The sequence below is a fragment of the Staurois parvus genome, unplaced genomic scaffold (genome assembly GCF_062004578.1).
Source record: "Staurois parvus isolate SC_StPar_1 unplaced genomic scaffold, SC_StPar_1.0 ptg000275l, whole genome shotgun sequence".
NCBI lineage: Eukaryota > Metazoa > Chordata > Amphibia > Anura > Ranidae > Staurois > Staurois parvus.
In genome coordinates, this window is record NW_028318071.1 from 2,277,501 (window position 1) to 2,297,588 (window position 20,088).

Below are 20,088 nucleotides of genomic sequence, written 5' to 3' on the forward strand. Positions count from 1 at the left end.
CAACTTATAGTGGAACTGTGGCGGGCCTTCCGACACTAGGGGGAACTGACTGTCACTGTTATCCCCAGTGACACAAATACAGTGATCAGTGCTAATAAAAGCACTGACACTAATGGCACTGGGGAGGAAGGGGTTAACGTGGGGCAAAGGGTTAACACTGTTCCGTTTCACATTGCATCCTGTGTAAACAATGCAGTGTGCTTACAGTGAAGTACAAACAGTCCATCCCCCCTAATTGGAGATTTTCGGCAATCACTGGGTGCCGGTGAGTAAACACCAGCCGGGACCCGGTGACTGACAGCCGAGACCGCAGTACTTCTGCTATAGGGTGGACGGGAAGCAGTTAAAGTGGCCCTAGCATATGTATGCATAGTGACCTTAAATTGTAAGCACTTAAGGAAGGTACTGGGCAACAGTGCTTTATGAGCCCTGAGGAAGTCACATGGGATTGTGACGCAACGCGTCGGCCTGAAGTAGTGACGCACTTCCGGCTTGGACGCCATCTTAGCACACCTTTTCGTATACCAATGCATACAGACTACAACCAAAAGCATGAGGTTTAAGCTATGATTACTGCAGATACATGTGAGTGCGCATTTTGTTTGCTTTTTGTCCTATTCATTGAATAAAAAAAATATATAACTATGGAAGGATGTGTTTATGTCTTAAATGAGATATTGGCACTGTATCTGACCCTATCTGGAGATGAGCCATTATTTGAGTGCTGACCTGTTGAGGGAGATTTGTGTGCGGTGGGAGCAGATCAGTGGAGTGGCTGCAGACTTGAAGGATCTGAGAGAGGGATCCCATATAGCGCTTTGACCCGCAAGGGTCGAAGGTTTAAGGTGAGAGGCTTATCTAGCCGGTGGTCGGATTGTCTTCTGTCAGCAGTTAAATCCACTGTCACAATATCAGCACAAGTGTCATCGTTTATGTGATAAAGTGTTATTATCCATGTCATACTGGACTTTATGAGCACAGATCAGACGTTGGAGTTTGATCCTATATTTAGTGTTGTTGCACCGATTGTTCACTTGAATGTACACGGATTTGTGGTATTATATTCAGTACTATATGATTTCACTGATTTATAACTTATGTTGGCACTGACTGAGCAATATTAATTTATTTCACTGATTTTTACAGTGTCACTTTTTTATTATTTGTGGATGTATACACTTATCCATGTATTTTAGTTTGTGAGTAGCGCTACATTTTGAGAAGAGAAGAGAGAGAGAGAGAGAGAGATCATTGGTATATGATTTAATGTTAGCAGCCTCTCTTTGATAGACATTTTTCGGATATTTAGAGCGCAGGAGGTTCACACCACTAGTGCTTTATGGCTAGCACATCCTACCAGGCAGCATTGGGGTTGGCGGTTTGAATCCCAACCACAACACTATCTGCTTGGAGTTCTCCCTGTGCCTGCGTAGATATCCTCACACCCCAAATTGTATGTATACATGCGAGTTAGGGATCTTAGAACGCAAGCTCCTTGAGGGCGGAGACTGATGTCAATGTAGTATGTGAAGAGCTGTGTAAACTGTTGATTCGATACAAGTACCTGAAATAAAAGGACATTAGATAAATGTATGCCGAGGTGTGTCTAAAAAATTTGGCGAATGGTATCAGAAAAAAAAAAAAAAAAACAGAAGATACAAATTACCTTTATTGGCCTTCAAAACAAATCGCCATCCTGCATAGCAAAGGCCTCTTTAGTAATCAACCACAGAAATGCTGTCACACATTCTTGGATTGCCGCCACGTTCGCAAAAACCTGCATCTTTTATGATGTTCTTCAGGTGGGGAAACAGAAGTCCGCAAGTGCCAGATCAGGGGAGTACAGTGGAGGATCGAGAAGAGGTACACTGTGCTGAGCCAAGAATTGCCACACGCGATTGCACAGTGCACAGGCACGTTATCGTGCAGCAATATCCATTGTCCAGTCCTGTGCAACTCTGGCCAGCACATGCATCGTGCAGCTGTCCCATGGCCATTCTAAGCTTGAGCAATTACATGACCGTTGATCATCAACTGAAGCGCCAGACTTGAGAGGGGATGAGCACAGCTGACTGGACCCCAACAATATTGTATTGTACATTAGAGCCAAGAGCTGTTCTGTGACATCAGCTGACAATGGGCAACAGCCCTTTACAAGCTGACTCTGGGTCACAGGAAAACAAAAGAAAAGTGCACTGCTATGACCCAAAAGAAAAGTATGGCAAAAAAGCCTAAGCCATACTAATTTTACAGTGGTGTTCCACTTCTGCAGTCAAATTTGAAAAAACCCCACTGTTTATGTGTTCCCCATTAGGGATGCACCAAAATTTCGGCGACCGAAAATACCTGTCCGCCTTTGGCCATTAAAATAGACACAGATTCAGGTGCTGAAAATAGCCTGGCCCCCACCTTTTGGTGGTTCTCAGCCTTACCTGAAAACCCATCCAGCGATCCTGGCGCTGGGCATAGATATCAGTGAAGGAAAGATGGCTTCCACTCATCTCTATGCCTTTGGGAGGACCGAAGCGACGTCATTTCCGGAGCCATGTAAACAAGACCTTTTTTAAAGCACTAGAGCAATGTTTTTTTTACTCTAATGCTTTAATTGTAGGAGATGTGGGGCCTTATTGACCCAAGATCTCTCCATAAAGAGGACCTGTCATTGCTTATTTCTATCAGAAGAGATGTTTGCATTTCTTGTGATAGGAATAAAATTGATTTAAAAAAAAAAAAAAAAAAAAAAAAAAAAAAAAAAGTTTAAAAGTGACCCGGTCCTCCACGCTCGCACTGGTGAACACATACGTAGGCCACGTCCACATATGTAAACTGTATGGAAACCACACATGTGGAGGTATTGTTGAGAATGACAGAACGAGAGCAATAATTCTAGCACTAGACCTCCTCTGTAACTTTACACTGGTAACCTGTCGTGCCGGAGGTGAGGCTGTCTGCTATTGCACAGGAGGAAATTGCTGGCCCTTGCACAGTTGAAGGCAGCATTGCAGCTCTTCGTGGTGTGGATGGGGCAGTCGGTGCGGGAGGCTGCGTCCTCAGCTCCATGGGCTCTGGGGAAGGGGGGTTACTGTGGTGTTCTCCAGGGGGCCGGCTTTCCCAGAGCTGTGCAGCAGTGTGTTCCCCCTGTGCACGAGAAAGGATGGGGAAGACTCCGGGGGTCCCACTCTGTGGGGCGGGGAAGAGGTGCCGGCCGAGGATGTGGGGTGGGGGATAAGAGCAGTGTGGGCTGACAGGGGTCCAGGCACTAGTACATGGTTTCAGGTCCATGGCGACCTGGCCCCTGGGTATTGTCAAGCCCTGTATTAAACATTACTCCAAAAGCACCCACCTAAACATTACAAAGCAGGGACAGCATGTGAAGATTCTTTTTATGTTGTGCTATGCTAACATGCCACAAATCTAGAGTAGGTGTTATCCCAATTTGGTTGCAAAAGTGGAAATACACTTTAAAAACATGGGTAAATGTCGCTTGTATTGCAGAAATTTTTTTTTTTTAAACTTTGCTTTGACATATGCTTTCATTTTGTCTTAAGAAACCATAAAAACACATTTAACACTAGAACTTATGAACTTCATACCTTCCTATTTTAAAGGAGTATATAAGCAATAATTTTAACATTCCAGCAACAGGCTGTCTAGTGCAGCGTTTCTCAACCAGGGTTCCCAAATCATGGGACCCAGTTTGCCTTGGATCAGCGCCACGAGTCAGGCGGGCAGGCCACCAGCAGTATAACCACCAATGACACACTAGGGCTAGAACTTACGGCGTTTTTCATTGCTATGGTGATGTAGGACAGCTCACCGATAACTACTGCAGGAAAAAGGAGTGCTTCATTGTAGCAGTGAGATTTCAAGGCGGAAGTGAAACACTATATATGTAGCAAATTGACCCCTTTTTGAAAAAGGTGTGTTCCAATTAAAAGGTGGAAATCTAACCCATATGCCTGTCCCCCCCCCCCCCCCCCCAAGGCTGCCATCAAAGGCTAAGTAGCATCAAACACGGTTGGCTTCAGTGCTGCTTAACACTACTAAAAACGGATAACTAGAGGTTCAACTTGGGGAATCCCTCACCGATCTAAAGCTGGCCATACACTAGTAACCTTTCAAATGAACATTTGTACAAAAATTCTCAGCACATTCAATGACTTAACAAGTGTAGTTCGAAAGCACTTTAAAATCTGCTTTTAAAAACATTCCATTTTGGCATGAATGTAATTGTCCGAATGAAGACCACATGCACAGTTAGGAATCAGTAGAAATGCATCCAGCAGAAACAGTAGAAAACAATGTATCCCTGGTAACGATTACAACATCTAACATTGTTGAAATAAAAATGTTGAAAGATTCTGCTAGTGTATGACCAGCTTAAAGATTTAGCTTTGAAAGCAAAAATGTTATTGCTTTTTTACCCATGTGCAAAAATACATAGTTTGGAAAGCAGAAAATCCCACTAAGTGAAAATATGACCAAAATCTTTTCTAGATGTCATACTCTACATATTTAAATAAGACAATGAGTCCAAGAGAAGATGAAACTTTTACTGTCATGTGCTACAAGCGAGCAGAGGGGTTTCCCAACCTGTCTTCTGGGTTAGGGGGTATTCCCAGGTCTCCAGTGCGAAGCTTGCGAGTCAGATCCTCAATTTGCAGTTGAACTGGAAGAAAGCAGGTTAGAAAACAAAAAAAGGAATGGGAGAAAATGGTTACAAACCCAAAAAGAGGAGAAAAATTAACCCACAACATTGTTCAAACAACAGTTATAACCAGGGCAGAATATGGTAAAGCCAGTTAAAATGGGAGAATGCAAATAATTTTTCTTCAACTTTTCGATGCTTTACTGGGCCATGCTAACCAACAGTACAAACCTACAACTTAATTGCATTAAGATGTAGGCAAAACACCAAATGCTTTCTGGCAGAACTAAAACCAACTTAATAGGGAAAAACACCCACACATTTACAAAGTTGCAATATCATTAAAAAAGTCATTGCAAATTCAGAAAGCAAATAGGTAGGATAGAAGAATACTTTAACAGAATTCAAAAAGGAAAAACCTAGCGTGGGTTATTCCATGATGCAAATTTTAATTGCCAACCTACCATTTTTTAAATAATTTTCCCTAACTTATCATTCAAGGGCTCAGAAAGAGGGGAAAAAAAAAAAAAAGTGGGTATATAGAAAAGACTCGCCTTTAAAATAATTACATTTTGTTGTGGCCTGTTTTATCCAGCTGTAATTACTCAATGCAACTTATAACATCCAAGTGAAATATATAACACCAACATGTAAAAAAAATAAATTCAAAAACAGAAACGAGTTGAAAGGATCACCTGCTCCTAAAAATTACTTGTAAATGTAAACTCAATAAGGTGTAGCCATTCACCTTCTCAGTGGCACATAAAATCACTGACTTATCTGTGATACGTTGTGGTCATTTTGATTAGTTCAGCATGAAAAAAGCTTTCCTGAAGCATTTCAGTCTCTGGTAGTGCAATTGAAGCAAACTATGGGTGGCAAGTCAGTCAAAAGATCGCCGAGATAAAGTTGGACAGGCACAAGTCAGAAGATGCATACAAAAAAATTGCAAAGGCTTTATCAATGCCTAGAAGAATTGTGAAGTCTGTTATTGAGAAGTGGAAGGTATTTGGTACAACATAGACCCTCCCTGGATCAGGATGTCGCTCCAAGCTGCATCAGACCCAGAAGGAAACAGGTCAGAGAGGCTACCAACAGTCCTACAGAAACTCTTAAGCAGGAATTGCAGAGTGGTCATGTGCATGTTGCAACATCACAAAGTCTCCACAATTAAAGCTTATATGGGAGGGTTGCAAGAAAAAAAAAAAAAAAAAAAAAAAAAAAAAAAGTGTTACTCATCAAGAAAGTCCACATAGTCACGACTGAGCGTTGCCACAACGCACCGTGAAGATTTTGAGGCCACATGGTCAGATGAGACTAAAATTGAATTATTTGGCCTCAACACCAAACTGTATGTCTGGCGGAAATTCAATACAGCACACCATCCAAATAATTCCTACAGTAAAGCATGGAGGTGGCAATATCCTCCCATGGGGGTATTGCTCTGCAGCAGGGACTGGAGCACTTGTCAGGATACAAGGAAAATGAATGGGGCAAAGTACAGTCTAATTCTTGAGGAAAATCTGCCCTCTGGCAGAAGATTGTCAATGGGAAGAAGGTTTAACTTTCAACATGACAATGACCCAAAGCACACAGCAAAAATTACCACACAGTGGTTGGAGAAAAAAGGTGAAATGTCCTTACATGGCCTAGAGGCCAGACTTAAACCCCATTGAATATCCGTGGAATGACGTTTTGAATTTTTTTCTGACATGCTGGTGTTCTAGCTTTCACTTGGATGTTATAAATTGCACTGAGTAAATACAGCTGGATGAAACAAAAACTGTCTTCATTTGAGGCTGCAAAGCAACAAAATGTGATTTTAAAAAGGGGGGGGGGGATGCTTTTATATACAGTGTGTGCGTATTTTTCATTAATTTTTTTTTTTTTTGAAAGAGTCTCTGCCACCAAGGCATATGGTACAATACAAAAAAAAAAAAAAAAAAAAAAAGGCACCTGCAGCATTTCTTTTACGGAGTACATCATAATGCATGGCATTTGTGTACTGGTGCACAATCTGTTGGGACTTGCTGTAAATATGCACTAGAGTACATTCTAAATTATCAGTACCACAATACACAAAGTTGCTAACAGCAACAAGTGGTAAACATTTTACTTCAATGAGAAGGTTTGAACAGGGTCCTAGGTTAAAAGTTACTCTGCATTCAAATCTGATTTAACGTGTCCAGTAACCAAACCTGTTAAAGGTTACATTTTCAGTACAGTGTTTTAGCTTTGACGGCTTCATCTAATGCAAAGCATGGTATCATAAATTTAACATTTGGCATGTCTGCATATCTGTAATATGCTGACATTTTTTGTAACTGCACATTAACTCAATTAAATGGGTACTGGCATAAAAATCTATTTAAATAATTTGAACGGTCAACCCAAGAAAGCAAGATCTGTCCATTAGTTAAGTGTACAGGTCCATAGGCTTTTCCACTGTAGCTTATGAAGCTGCATTTAGTATGTGTAGCTTGCCAACATTGAGCTTTCTAAATAAGTGATTGTAGCGGCAGGCTAGGCTAAATCAGTGAGAGTGTCGCCTTTTGGTCTGAAATCAGCCTTAGGTATACATGTTAGCAAAGACAAATGGTGGTGGACTTTACAAGACAAAAAGGAAGAGTACCCAGGGTTATGCTGCTGCTTGGAGACTGGACACTGGTAAAAACATCAAGCAAACAGAGTATACTGGGACATTTAAAAGCAACACAACTGGAGTAGTGGGCAACAGAACAACGGCCAACAGATCCACCAAAAAAAAAAAAAAAAAAAAAAAAAAGGGAATTGGAGGTGGCTCAACAAAGCCTACAGAGCTGCCCGAAGGACCTTAAGATGCAAGACAGCATAAACAGAGTGTATTTCACCTAAGAAAACCTAAACACAAGATCAGGTGGGAGACTGGCATATGTGAGAAACAAATGATTCTGAAAAGTCCATGAAATACTAAATCTAGCTGTCTGATACAACTAGAAATAGAGGAATGGGAAGCAGACAGAACCCTAAGAAAAGCATCGGGGACTACAAAATCAGACTGTCAGAATGAAGTTATAGCTGAAAATTGACTCGAACAGTGTTTGCCATATCCAGACAACCTCCTTAGGAAGTTTAGGTGCAATATAGATGAAAGAATATCCAGGTAAGGTGAAAAGAAGCCATCTTGGTAAGAAATGAGGTCTTGGGCCTTGAAAACAACCTGTGTGTAGCGCAATTTTATTTTTGTTAACAGCTTGCTGCTGTTGCCATTGACACATTCTCTCACTTCCAGCAAGCAATGTCTGAGGACTCAATGTGGTTTAAAGTTCTATGGGAGGCACCCAGGTAGCGCATCAGAGGAAGCTTTGCTGGTGTCCAATCACCTAAAAGAGCATATAACCCACGGTCTATGAATATTTGTGTCCGGAACAGTTAAGAAACTGCAATCCATGCCATCAGCCACCATCTGCCAGGAAATCAGCTCAATCTTTTTCTGAAAAAGCATACGGATTAGGGCATTCAGGGACTGTGCCTGCCTGCAGCAGTCCACATCCTTGGACCTGTAAAGCACTAAGGCTAAATGCCATATTACACTGAATGTGGCTAGAAATTGTCTAACAGAAAAGTGAACAAGTGCACCTTACAAGTCTGTCTTGCATCTTGCTTACATTGGAGTCCAGGTACACCCTTCAAGGTTGTGTTGAGGATTAGTCAATCCAGAAAGCTACAAAATAAGGTTCAGTGGCTCTAAAGCAACTGAAGAAAAAAATGCCTTGAAAGAAATAAAAAAGGAGTTGCTTCTCCCAAAGCAAAGAAAAAAAATGCCCATTCTCCTGCACTGCAAAAAACTAAGGTATGCTGGGAGCTGAAGGGGTTATTCTGTGCTTCCCTTTAAAGTGGTTGTAAACCTCAGACACGAATTTTGAACAAATCCTTCTACAATGTACTTTTGTCTCAATTAAGAGCACCAAGTGTAATTTTTGTCTGCCACCAGCATGAATCCCTTCTGACAAGTTTTCCTGACACCAAGAGAAAAATGGTCTCCTCACTGAGCTATGTAGTGTGTCATTACAGCTCCATGCCCTTTTTCTGAACTAGCAAGATTTATAAAGTCAGCACTTTTACCAGATGTGGAGAAGAGATGGCTGCAGATAGATAGGTACAACTTATGTAGGAGGATTTGTTTAATCCCTGTACCACCTGAGGCCACTCACTTCAATGGGTATATGTGTGGGTTTACAACTACTTTAAACTTTAGTTTGACAGTGTCCAATCTCAGCTAACCCAACGTTCCTGAATACTCTTCCTTGGTCCCATAATGTATGATAAAATAAATCAGGCTTATATCCGGTTTAGGCCATTGATATTTCCCCAAAGCCCCTGATGATATTACTTAGAAAGAAATTAAACGATCTCCGATCTCCACAAAAATATAAGAATTACACTACATACACTGTGGTAAAGCACCTTATACAAGCTTGTGTTGATTGTATGTTATAGTTTTGGGGAAAATTTTAAGTTTAAAAAAAAAAAAAAAAATGTAAAATAGAAAAAAAAATAAAATAAAAAATTATAAAACCCCTGGCTACCTGAGGATAAAAGTTTAGGGCAGAGCCTGGCAGCCAAAGGATTACTCCAGCTAACAGACACCAAAATGATCCTGCTTTTAGCCTCATTAGCCGTTACCTTTATTAGAACACCCTCCACTTAAGTGAATTTTTTTTTTTTTTTTTTTTTTTTTTTTTAACAGCCATACAAGACAGGCTTATGACTATTAAATTGCATATTGTGGTTTCCACTAAAGACTTTACATGTTTGACATGGCTGGCAGTTGTCACCTTAAACATCAGCAGTGTCATTTTGCATGCAATGTGTTTTCCGTGTTTGAAGGTCCCAGGGAACTCTAGTGTCTTATTTACTATACCTGAGGTATGGACAGGTAATGTGTGGTATCTGCAATTACACAACAAATCCATTTTATGTATGTTCACATTAACTAGCTTATATAAAGATTAAATTATCCTAAAAACAAATTTGATTTTTGTAGCAATCACTTGGCAGGATTAGTAGACTGAGAAATTTTCCTGTGTACAGTTCTCTACATCTGAGGGTCCCAGCAGCAGTGTCAATGTGGGGTAAGACTCATGCCACTGGTACAAAAAAAAAAAGTTTAAGTACATTTGAAAACATTATGCAAATACATTTAAACTGCCGTTACTAGCATTTGGTTAATTAGGCAACTTGTTAAGATCAGTTTAACCTAAACAGGAACTTTACAAAATTCCTAAACTAACACAAAACAACTAAAAAAACTACAAGCACCAATCTCATCTTTTCTATGACTGTACATGTACTCTAAAACATGACTGTACTCTAAAACAAAGCATAAAATGCATTTTTTTATTCTAAAACAAAAAACATTAAATACAAGGTTTGTTCCTTAATCTTGATGTAAATAACGTATTGGATGAATTTGTCTAACACTTGTGCATTGAAAAAGATCAACTAATGTAAGATAATATCTTGGCATAGCTGAAAAAATTCCTTAGTAAAATTGGTAAGATAATATTACCTATATATGCTCGCTCTTGTTCACGGCTGAGACCTGGGGGTATAACCGTTGGCATCCCAGGAATAATAGTCTTCTGGTCTGGAGTTTCATCATTCCATCGACTGCGTTTTCGCTTCCGTGAAAACTCTGCAGATTATACACACGTGTTAAAAACTTTGCAGCGTTAAAAAAAAAAATAAAAAAAGGTTCAACTTATTCTTTGTTAACATTTATACTGATACAGGACAGGCATAAGTGAAAATAGTAGAGATTTTGGTATAGCTGGAAGGGCTGGAACTTGTCATGTTTTTATTTTTTGTCCTGACCTCATGAGAAGCACAGGAACCTTTGAGATTGGGGGGGGGGGGGGGGGCACAGAAAAATGGAACTCTGGCAAATGTTTATTTTTCACTGTAATTAGGCTTTAAAGACACAGTGTCACATTGTAAACTTGGAACAGCCTTTGTAAAGCAGCACCCTGACCCACTGATACGGATTGTCAAAACAGCTCCCTAAAAATCCCGTGTCAGCTATGGTGAAATTCCAGGGGGGAGTAGTGACATCATTCCTTGTCATGCAACAGTGCCAAGGCCTAACAATTGCTTGCCCGAACCAAAAAATGCATCAAGGGAGAAGTTTACATGCAATCCCCCCCCCCCCCCCCCAACCCAGAAGCACCAGGTATTACTTCTGGTTGCAACTGAGGAAAAAGCAGTGGAGAAGGACAGGCAAGGTATCAGCAGGTCTGAAGGGCTGACACTGCCACAGAGTCTCTATTAGGTTAAAGCCCAATTAAAAGACCACTGCTATGGGTGGAAGAAGCAGTCAACACACCTAACAAGTTCCCAACTTGTGACCAAGAAGCTCAAGTCGCTCTTTTCACAAGGCTAAGGCAAGTACCAGCAGACATGAATAGGAAAGCACCCTGTGAACAGAAGGCTTATAAACACAGGCACACCAGGCCTTAGCAACAGAAGTGGGTCTGACAATCAGTCATTAAAGCCAGTGGAACATAAAAGTTACTACTCCTGGAGGGGTGGGGGGATGTGGGACTAAGGTACGAGGGGAAAGACCTTTTAAACGCAGATTTGGGTTTCCTGTAGAGGGTGGGGCCAATCATCTCTCAAGCAAACTGTCCTGAAAAGATGGGCAAAATGGCAGATAGAAACCTGTAGATGAAACTTCTCGCTATAAGCAGCATACATTTTTTTTAAATAGATATCAGATCCTGGTTTAGCATTATCACACCTTTTTCTAGGGATGCACCAAAATTCCAGTGGCCTAAACCACCCCTTTGGCTGATATGAAAATAAGCACCGATACAGGTGTAGAAAATACCCCCACTGCCTCGCCTGGTGGTTCTCAGCCTCACTTGAGAACCCATCCAAACGAACCCGGTACTGGGCATAGAGATCAGTGAAGAAAAGAAGGCCTCCACTTAGCTCTATGCCCTTGGAGTACCAAAGTGATGTCACTGTGTCACTTCCGGTTCCAGTGCCTTTTTTTTTTTTCTTCAAAGCACTAGATCAATGCTTTTTTTGATCTAATGCTTTACATTGTAGAGAAGAGATGTGGGTTATTGACCCCATCTCTCTCCATAAAGAGGATCTGTCACTGCTTATTTCTGTCACAAAGGATGTTTGCATTCCTTGTGATAGGAATAAAAGTGATTTAAAAAAAAAAAAAAAAAAAAAAAAAGGGAAAAGTAAAAAAATAAATTTTAAAATAGGCCACGCCCACATATGTAAACAGTGTTCAAACCACACGTGAGGTATCGCTGTGAACATCAGAGCAGGAGCAATAATTCTAGCACTAAACCTCCTCCAACTTTAAACTAGTACCTGTAAACCTGTAGAAATTTTTAAAGCGTCCCCCATAGAGATTTTTAAGCACCGTGGGCAGCACAGTGGTTAAATGGTTAGCACTTCCACCTGGCAGTACTAGGGTTGTTGATTCAAATTACAACCACAGCACACCCTAACTGGAGTTTGCATGTTCTCCTTGTGCGGGTTCCCTCCGTGTACTCTAGTTTCCTCCCTTATTTCAAAGGCATGCTGGTAGATTAATTGGCTTCTATCTAAATTGGCCCTAGTATGTGTGTGTATGTATGAATGTAAGTTAAGGAACTTAGATTATACACCCCTTGAGGGTTGACTGATGTGAATGAATATATATGTAAAGTGCTGCGTAAATTGATGGCACTATACAAGTACCTGAAATAAAATAAATCATTTAAAAAGCCGCCATTCCACAGGCGTGTGCAATTTTAAAGCATGACATGTTGGGTATTTACTCGGCGTAACATTTTATAAAATATTGGGGTATTTGTGTATTATTTTTTTTTTAAATCATTAAAGTGTATTTTTTTCACAAAAAAAAAAAAAAAATATAATTGCATTTGAAAAATATTTTTAAAAATTGCCCATTTCAGTTTTCGGCCATGTGCAGGATGGATAAAAAAAACAAAAAAAAACAAACAAACAACAAACGGATTTTTTTGATTTAAATTCGGATTTTTTATTTAAAATCGGATTGTTTTTATTTAAATCAGATTTTTGCTTTTTGAGAAAAATATATTACCATCCAAAGGTTATTTTATCATGAAATAAAGATTAGTTTTTTAATTATGTAGAATAAGGCTGTATAGGTTTAATTTTTTTGGTAAATAAATTCCATTAATCCATTCACAATGTCATGCTCTTCCAAAAGTTTTTGTAAGATTATTGGGCAGTTTCTCTGCCTACAAGATATTATCACAGATGCTTGGTTTACTTTTGCAGTTCTCAAAACTGAATTTGACTCAGTGGAGATCAAATGCCTCTTCTTCACAGCAAAAATGTTATAACATGAACAGAGTTAAGGAAAAGACCTTAATCCTAACTTCTAACAAACCTATGAATACAGAATCAACCCCTTCAGTGCTAAATTTCAAGAAGTTCAGTGAATAGAAACTATATTTTTCTGATTGTTTGGAGTGGAATAGATCTGCACAAGAAGAAAGTGAAACTAATGCAGGCCATAGATGGGTCGAAAATCGGCCAATTTTTCGGCCAAAAATAAAATCGGCCGATTTTCGGATCGTTAGTGGGCTATTTGTTCGGCCGTTTTTCGGTATTTTGGCCAGTTTTTTTTATCGGTAAAGTTGGGGGGGAACGGCCGATTTTGCCGATCTTCGCGGCAATAATGGGCAAATCGGCCGATTTTTTACCGATAAAAAATCTGCGCATGAGCAGTGACCTGCAAGAGGAAGACAAAAAGAAGAGGAGGGGCGAAGAGGAGGGGCGAAGAGGAGGGGCGAAGAGGAGGGGCGAAGAGGAGGGGCGAAGAGGAGGGGCGAAGAGGAGGGGCGAAGAGGAGGGGCGAAGAGGAGGGGCGAAGAGGAGGGGCGAAGAGGAGGGGCGAAGAGGAGGGGCGAAGAGGAGGGGCGAAGAGGAGGGGCGAAGAGGAGGGGCGAAGAGGAGGGGCGAAGAGGAGGGGCGAAGAGGAGGGGCGAAGAGGAGGGGCGAAAAAGAGGAATTCCAGTCCGGCAAAAAGTGTCTCTGCAGAGAGCTCTGCCATTTCTTTGACAGTTCTTTGACAGTTCCTTGACATTTACAGAGGTTGCAACATTGTATCTATTTGTTTCCGAATAAAAACATCTGTATCCTAAATGGATACAAATAGATACAATGTTGCAACCTCTGTAAATGTCAAGGAACTGTCAAAGAACTGTCAAAGAAATAGCAGAGCTCTCTGCAGGGACACTTTTTGCCGGCTGTAGACGGGATGAAAATCGGCCGATTTTTTTTACCATTGGTGGTAACGTCGGCCGCTTGAACGACCGATTTTTCGTTTTTTTAAAAGAAAAATCGGCCGTTTTTCTCCTCGTCTATGGCCTGCATAAGTGTGAGGAGGAAGGGGCTGACAGTCTAAGTTTCTTAAAATATATATATTTTGTTTAGCCAAATTAGTTAACAAACATGGATGTTTGTTTAAGCAAATAATATATGCTGTAATGTTATTGTTTCAGTTGAATAAATCTATTTAAATTGTTATTAAGGTAATGATTATTTTTCTCCTTCCTAAGTACAACAGAAAAGTTGTCCAAATATGAATGATTAACCTATTAAACTGGGGATAAAAAAACTAATATGAAAAGTTATTCTAAAAATCTTCATCTACTTGCATATTAAAGTTATACCAGCAAGAATTAGTCTATGTAGAAAACTATGATTTAAATCAAGCCTTACTGACTAGTGATTTAAATCAGTTTGATTTAAATCAAATCCACCCTGGCCATGTGCATCCTGAATTTTTGGTTTCTACACCAGAATTTTCATTTTGGTGCACCACTATTTTTTCCATACCCAAATCCACTGGGAGAAACAATCAGGAATAAGCCAGGCTTCATTTTAAAAACGCAACTATTGATCACAAAAGGGTTCCAAAGGCTTATCTCTGGAAGAGCAGATCTGGATGCAGATGAAAACCCAGATTGTTTTTATCCCCTAGTCTCCTTACATTCTGGCACTTCATCCATCATGGGAGCCAAGAAAAACCAGACACATACACTGCAGCCAAGTCTATCCTAACCAGGTAAACTTCAGGCCCACACATATGATCTATGTTCCCTCAGTCCCACTACTGCACTTCATCTAGGGCCAAATCAGAATACCATAGGGACACCAGACACTCATAGGCTTTGGGCCTAATAAGCATTAGTCATTTCCCAGCACCAGAAATGTTGGACATCTTGGTCCATGCCATGCACCCTTCCAAGTGGCTGGTAACTTTCAGAGAGCTGAGCAAATTCCATCCCCAATCACTACTATGCCTGGGAGAGGAGAGATAAGTGGATACAGCAACATGAGGCTGCTAAGGGGGCCTCCAAATTCTCTAGAGGTGGCGAGACCCAGTCAAATAATGGGACATCCTTAAGTAGTAAGGGTGGGTGCAGTTAGATCCTGGACCTAACCATGCTGAGGGAAGCCTGCAAACCAGAGCCATCAGGCCCCAGAAAAACAAAAAAAAAACAAAAAAACAGTACTCCTAAATGGATGCAAACACAACACTACTGAGGACAAGGGGGTAAGAGGGGCTTTTTAATTGCTTTCTGGTTTGTGTTTCATGTTGAAGGCAGGGCAAGTCATCTTTCAGGACCCATTCACATCTCCTCATGTGGGATCAGGGGCTGAATCACTGATTCCGCCAGCAATCCCACTGCGCTGTATTGCGTATGTGGTGGCATTAAAGGTAATGGCACCCAAACGAATGAGACTCTGCTGCGATTGTCGTGTGGCAAAACGCTTCTTTAAAAATTGTGTGAAGCTTGTTACCCAAAAAAGGAGCAGGAGCATCTTTTTTGGCAACACGCATAGGGCAGTCGATTTAAGTGAATGGACTGCCCTATGCAACACAAACACGTGTAAACTGCATGTCAAAAATCGGGCAGCATGAACGCTTATTCCTGCTACAAGATTATGTTAACAGGGCTTTAAGTAGATGCCCTGGAAGATTGTTTGGGAAAAAATATATATTACACCTACAATACATACTTTTTTCCCCCCATCTTGTGTTCTGTTCTCAGCGTCTTGTGTATTACAAAGTGCCATTGCTGAACCATATCCACTGCTATCTACCAGCTATGTCCTACGCGAGTATATATTGATTTCTTTCTTTGCAATACAATGTTGCTGCTTGACTTGCAACAGGTTGTCCGCACACTGTCTAGGGGAAGGGCTCTTGGGAGATGCAGTTCTGGAGAGCCAAGAACTATGTTTCCAGCAGCTATCCTGTAAGATTTTACAAGCCTGGTGCTGTAGCATGAAAAAAAGTGTTTCTCCACTACCCTCCATATACACAGAAAATAAAAAAAAAGGTGCTGCAACATAGAAACAGTATAAACAGCGATGGCTGCATTTGTTTTCTTTAGGCTCTCTTAATTTCACTGTTGATCCAGTCAGTGTTTTTCAACAGAACAGTCTGTCCTGCAGGTGTAGCAGCTGAAGGGATGGGACAAAGCATTTGAAGTGATATTAAAGGCAGATAAAAAAAAAAAAAAAACACACACACACACAAAACATGTCATACCTACTGCTCTGTGCAGTGGTTTTGCACACAGCAGCCCTGATCCTCCTCTTCTCGGGTCCCCCGCCAGAGCTCCTAGCCCCACAGCAAGAAGCTCCCAAGCAACTGCTCTGTCTGTCCATTCACGCAGAGCACAGCTCAGTCCCGACCCATGCTCACTGCCTGTGAATGACAGTAGCGAGAACCAATGACTCCTGCTGCTGTCTAAGCCAATGAGGAGAAAGAGACCCAGGAAAGATGCTGCTCTTGTGCACATCACAGCATCGAGGTCAGTATTATTATACAGGACTTGTATAGTGCCAACAGTTAGTGCAGCGCTTTACAATATAAAGGGAGATCTTACAGCTACAATACAATCAAAACGAGAGGATTAAGAGGGCCCTACTGAGAGCTTACAATCAAAAAAGGGTGGGGGTAAGTGGTACAAAAAGGTAATCACTGTGCGGAATGAGCTGATTGAAGTGATAAATGTCTATCCAAAGGCATGATAGGCGTCCCTGAATAGATGAGTTTTCAGGAAGCCAGACACATTGAGGTAGAGAGTTCCAGAGGATGGGAGAGGCTCTGGCAATGTCCTGAAGACGAGTATGGGAGGAGGAGACAAGGGAGCTTGAGAGCATGAGAGGAGCAGAGCGGACGGTTTGAGTGATACTTGGGGACAAGATCGGTGATGTGGCTCGGGGCAGATTTGTGGATGGCTTTGTAGGATGATGATAGTATTATGAATTTAATTTGCTGGGAAATCGGAAGCCAGTGGGACTTACAGAGAGGGGTGGCAGACATTGAGCAATAGACAAGATAGATGATCCTGGCAGCAACATTCATGATAGACTGGGGAGGGGATAGCCAACGGAGAGGTAGGCCTATGAAAAGGGAGTTGAAATAGTCAAGACGAGAGAAAACAAGGGAGTGAACGAGTAGTGGTTCCATTTGTTAAAAAGGAGCGAATTTTAGACACGTTACTGAGGTGAAGTCTACAAGCTTTTGACAGCAATTGGATTTGGGGCTGAAAGGACAGGTCAGAGTCTACACCTAATACCCTGACTTGAGGGGAGGGACTGGTAGTTGTATTATTGATGGAAAAGTCATGTAGGAGTGTACGAGGGGGGAGGAAGATCAGCTCGGTTTTAGAGATTTATTTTAAGAAAGTGGTGTAACATCCATGCTGATATGTCAGTAAGTTAGTAATGCAAGGAGACTGAAGGAGTGAGGTGAGGAGTAGAGAGATAGATTTCAGTGTCATCGGCATAGAGGTGGTATTTGAAGCCATGGGAGGTTATTAGGTGACCAAGAGGAGGTGAAGAGAAGGGGTCCAAGAACAGAGCCTTGTGGGACCCCTAGAGAAAGAGTAAGTGGAAAGGAGGAGACAGGTATAGGGGACACTGTAGGAGCGCTGTGACAGGTAGCAGGAGAACCAGGATAGAGATGAATCTTGGAAACCAAGGCAGTGGAGTTTATTGAGAAGGAGCGGGAGGTCAACAGTTTCAAAGGCTTCAGAGAGGTCTAGTAGTAAGAGTATGGAGTAGTGGCCATTGGTTTTAGTGCAGTTAGTAAATCATTAGTGAGTTTTAGTAGGGCAGTTTCTGTGGAGCGCTGCGATTGAAAGCGGTCTAGCACCCGACCTGCTGTGAAATTCTAAACTGATAACCTGTAAAGGCTTTTAAAGCGTTGTCTATGGATAATATGGAGTACCGTAGTTTGTTCCCCGTGTTTGGGATCTCTTTACTTGGAACATTTTTTATATTTTTCCAAAAAAGGGTATTATACTGTGTTTGTGCTCACTAAAATTGTATACTTTCAATTGCTTTTGAAAAACCGCTGAATAAATACTGGGACAAAAAAATTGCAACACCCATCATTTTATTTTCTAGGGCCTTTACTTAAATATATGTTTAGAGATTCTACATAATTTCTTAGAAAAAAAAAAATATATACAAATTGTACATGTAGGAGAGAATCAGAATAGGTTTGAAAAGTGGTTAAAATATGCATCTAAATATCTTAATGTGCATGGACAGATAGGATAACACTTAACTGATTCTACAGGCATATCATAAAACTCCTCTAGAAGCAGCAATTTTTTACCCAGTGTGCATGGACCCTAAAAGAAACCAAATGCATAAGGCTTAATCTACAGCAGGGATAGGCAACCATAAAGAGGTAATAAACAAAATATACTCAGATTAATCGTGCGCTGTGGAGCGCTATAGATATATTGAAGTGTGATGAACGTCTACAGACAAATTGTGCAAGTAGTGACCTTAATATTTAAATTAGCAAATAAGTCCCAATCTCTATATTGAGGTGAAATTCGTGACTCCAGTGATGTAAAAATGAGTGTAGATTGCACTAACCAGATAGCGCAAAGTTATGCGCATTTAAGTAATTAAACCACTCCTGGGCCTCTGGATAAGAAAAGACGAAAATCAAAGGATCATCTGGCCATCCGAGCAAAAAGACAGGTGATCAAATGGACATCATTCTCCAAAGATCAGGAACACTCATCCATCCAGCAGGGGGATCACTCTCCAGGTAACAGGTATGTACAAACACCAGGGGATCACCTCTCAATGTATGCGGAGCAGGACAAGAATCCACCTTACGCGGGGGGGGGGGGGGGGGGCGCGCAATAAACCGAGCCCAAACAAAAAAAAATGCTGATAGTGTAGTATGTTTTATCTGGGTAGTGCAATCTACACATTTTTACATCACCGGAGTCACGAATTTCACCTCAATATAGAGATTAGGACTTTTGTGCACTTCAATATATCTATAGTGCTCCACAGCGCACGATTAATCTGATTATATTTCATGTTTATTATGTTCTCAGCGCTGCATATGTTTATTTTATGAAGGTTGAGAGGTTTTGCTTATGTCAGCTGCTTCCTTTCCTGCTCTACCTAGCGCTCGTATACCTATTGATATCAACCATAAAGAGGTGGAGACCTACCTGAGCAACATAGTCAAAGATCACCAGGCACAGTGTCACCTCCTGGCACCTAAATTACACTTCTAACTACCATACTAACGTGTCACAATCGCATGCACGGCAATCATAGGGTTTAAAGCAGAGCTCCACCCAAAAGGGGAAGTTCCGCTTTAAGGACTGCTCCCCATTAAGGATTGGCACCTTTGGGGAGCAGGTACCCGAATTTGACAGGTACCTGCTCCCACTTCCGGTCCGATCGCCTAGGCAATCAGAAACGGAAGGTGTCCTCCCTCCAGTCTTTTGGGACATGCGACAGGTCCCAGAAGACTACAGGATCATTCACGAAGCGCAGAGCTACTTGTGCATGCGCAGTGGGTACTCGGCTGTGAAGCCACAAGCTATCACAGCCGGATGCCCACAGTGAAGATGCCGGCCTCCTGGAATACAGGACGGCCAGTGAAACGAGCTGAGGGGGGGACACATCACGGGACCGAGACAAGTGGATATTTTTTTTTTTTTTTTTTTTTTTTAAAGTCAGCAGCTACAGTTTTTGTAGCTGACTTATTTTTTGATAGGTCTAGTTGAACTCTGCTTTAACCTCCCTAGCGGTTTGACTATGTCCATATTTCTGTGCTCAAAGCGGTACTTTTTTTGCATGGAAATATGAATTTTTTTTTCATTATAGGCCTGTCATTTTTAGGAATAACTCACTGAAATCTGTCCGAACAAGAGTCTAGTAAACATCCCGGGTATGATAAAATTTGAAACACAAAATCATAAAAAAAAATTTAATAAATAATCATAAAATATAATATAATACATTTAATTCAATATAATCAAACCAAAAACACTGAAATTTGAAATATAGCGCCAAGTTCGCTGAGCAAAGTCGCAAAATCGTTTTCAGTGTCTGAC

At 41.1% G+C, this 20,088-nt stretch overlaps 1 protein-coding gene across 2 annotated transcripts in view; it reads right to left on the reverse strand.

Moving 5' to 3' along the window:
• Positions 1 to 20,088, reverse strand: part of SF1 (splicing factor 1) — an 82,210-nt gene that overhangs the window by 58,876 nt on the left and 3,246 nt on the right. The window contains exons 2-3 of one of the 2 annotated variants that reach the window (XM_089681656.1): positions 10,200 to 10,325; positions 4,594 to 4,669 (exon numbers count right to left, since the gene is read on the reverse strand). In XM_089681656.1, the coding sequence (XP_089537782.1) occupies positions 4,594 to 4,669; positions 10,200 to 10,325 (202 nt within the window). Of the gene's footprint in view, positions 1 to 4,593; positions 4,670 to 10,199; positions 10,326 to 20,088 lie in introns of those variants that run through there. The other variant, XM_089681658.1, reaches the window with a different exon arrangement.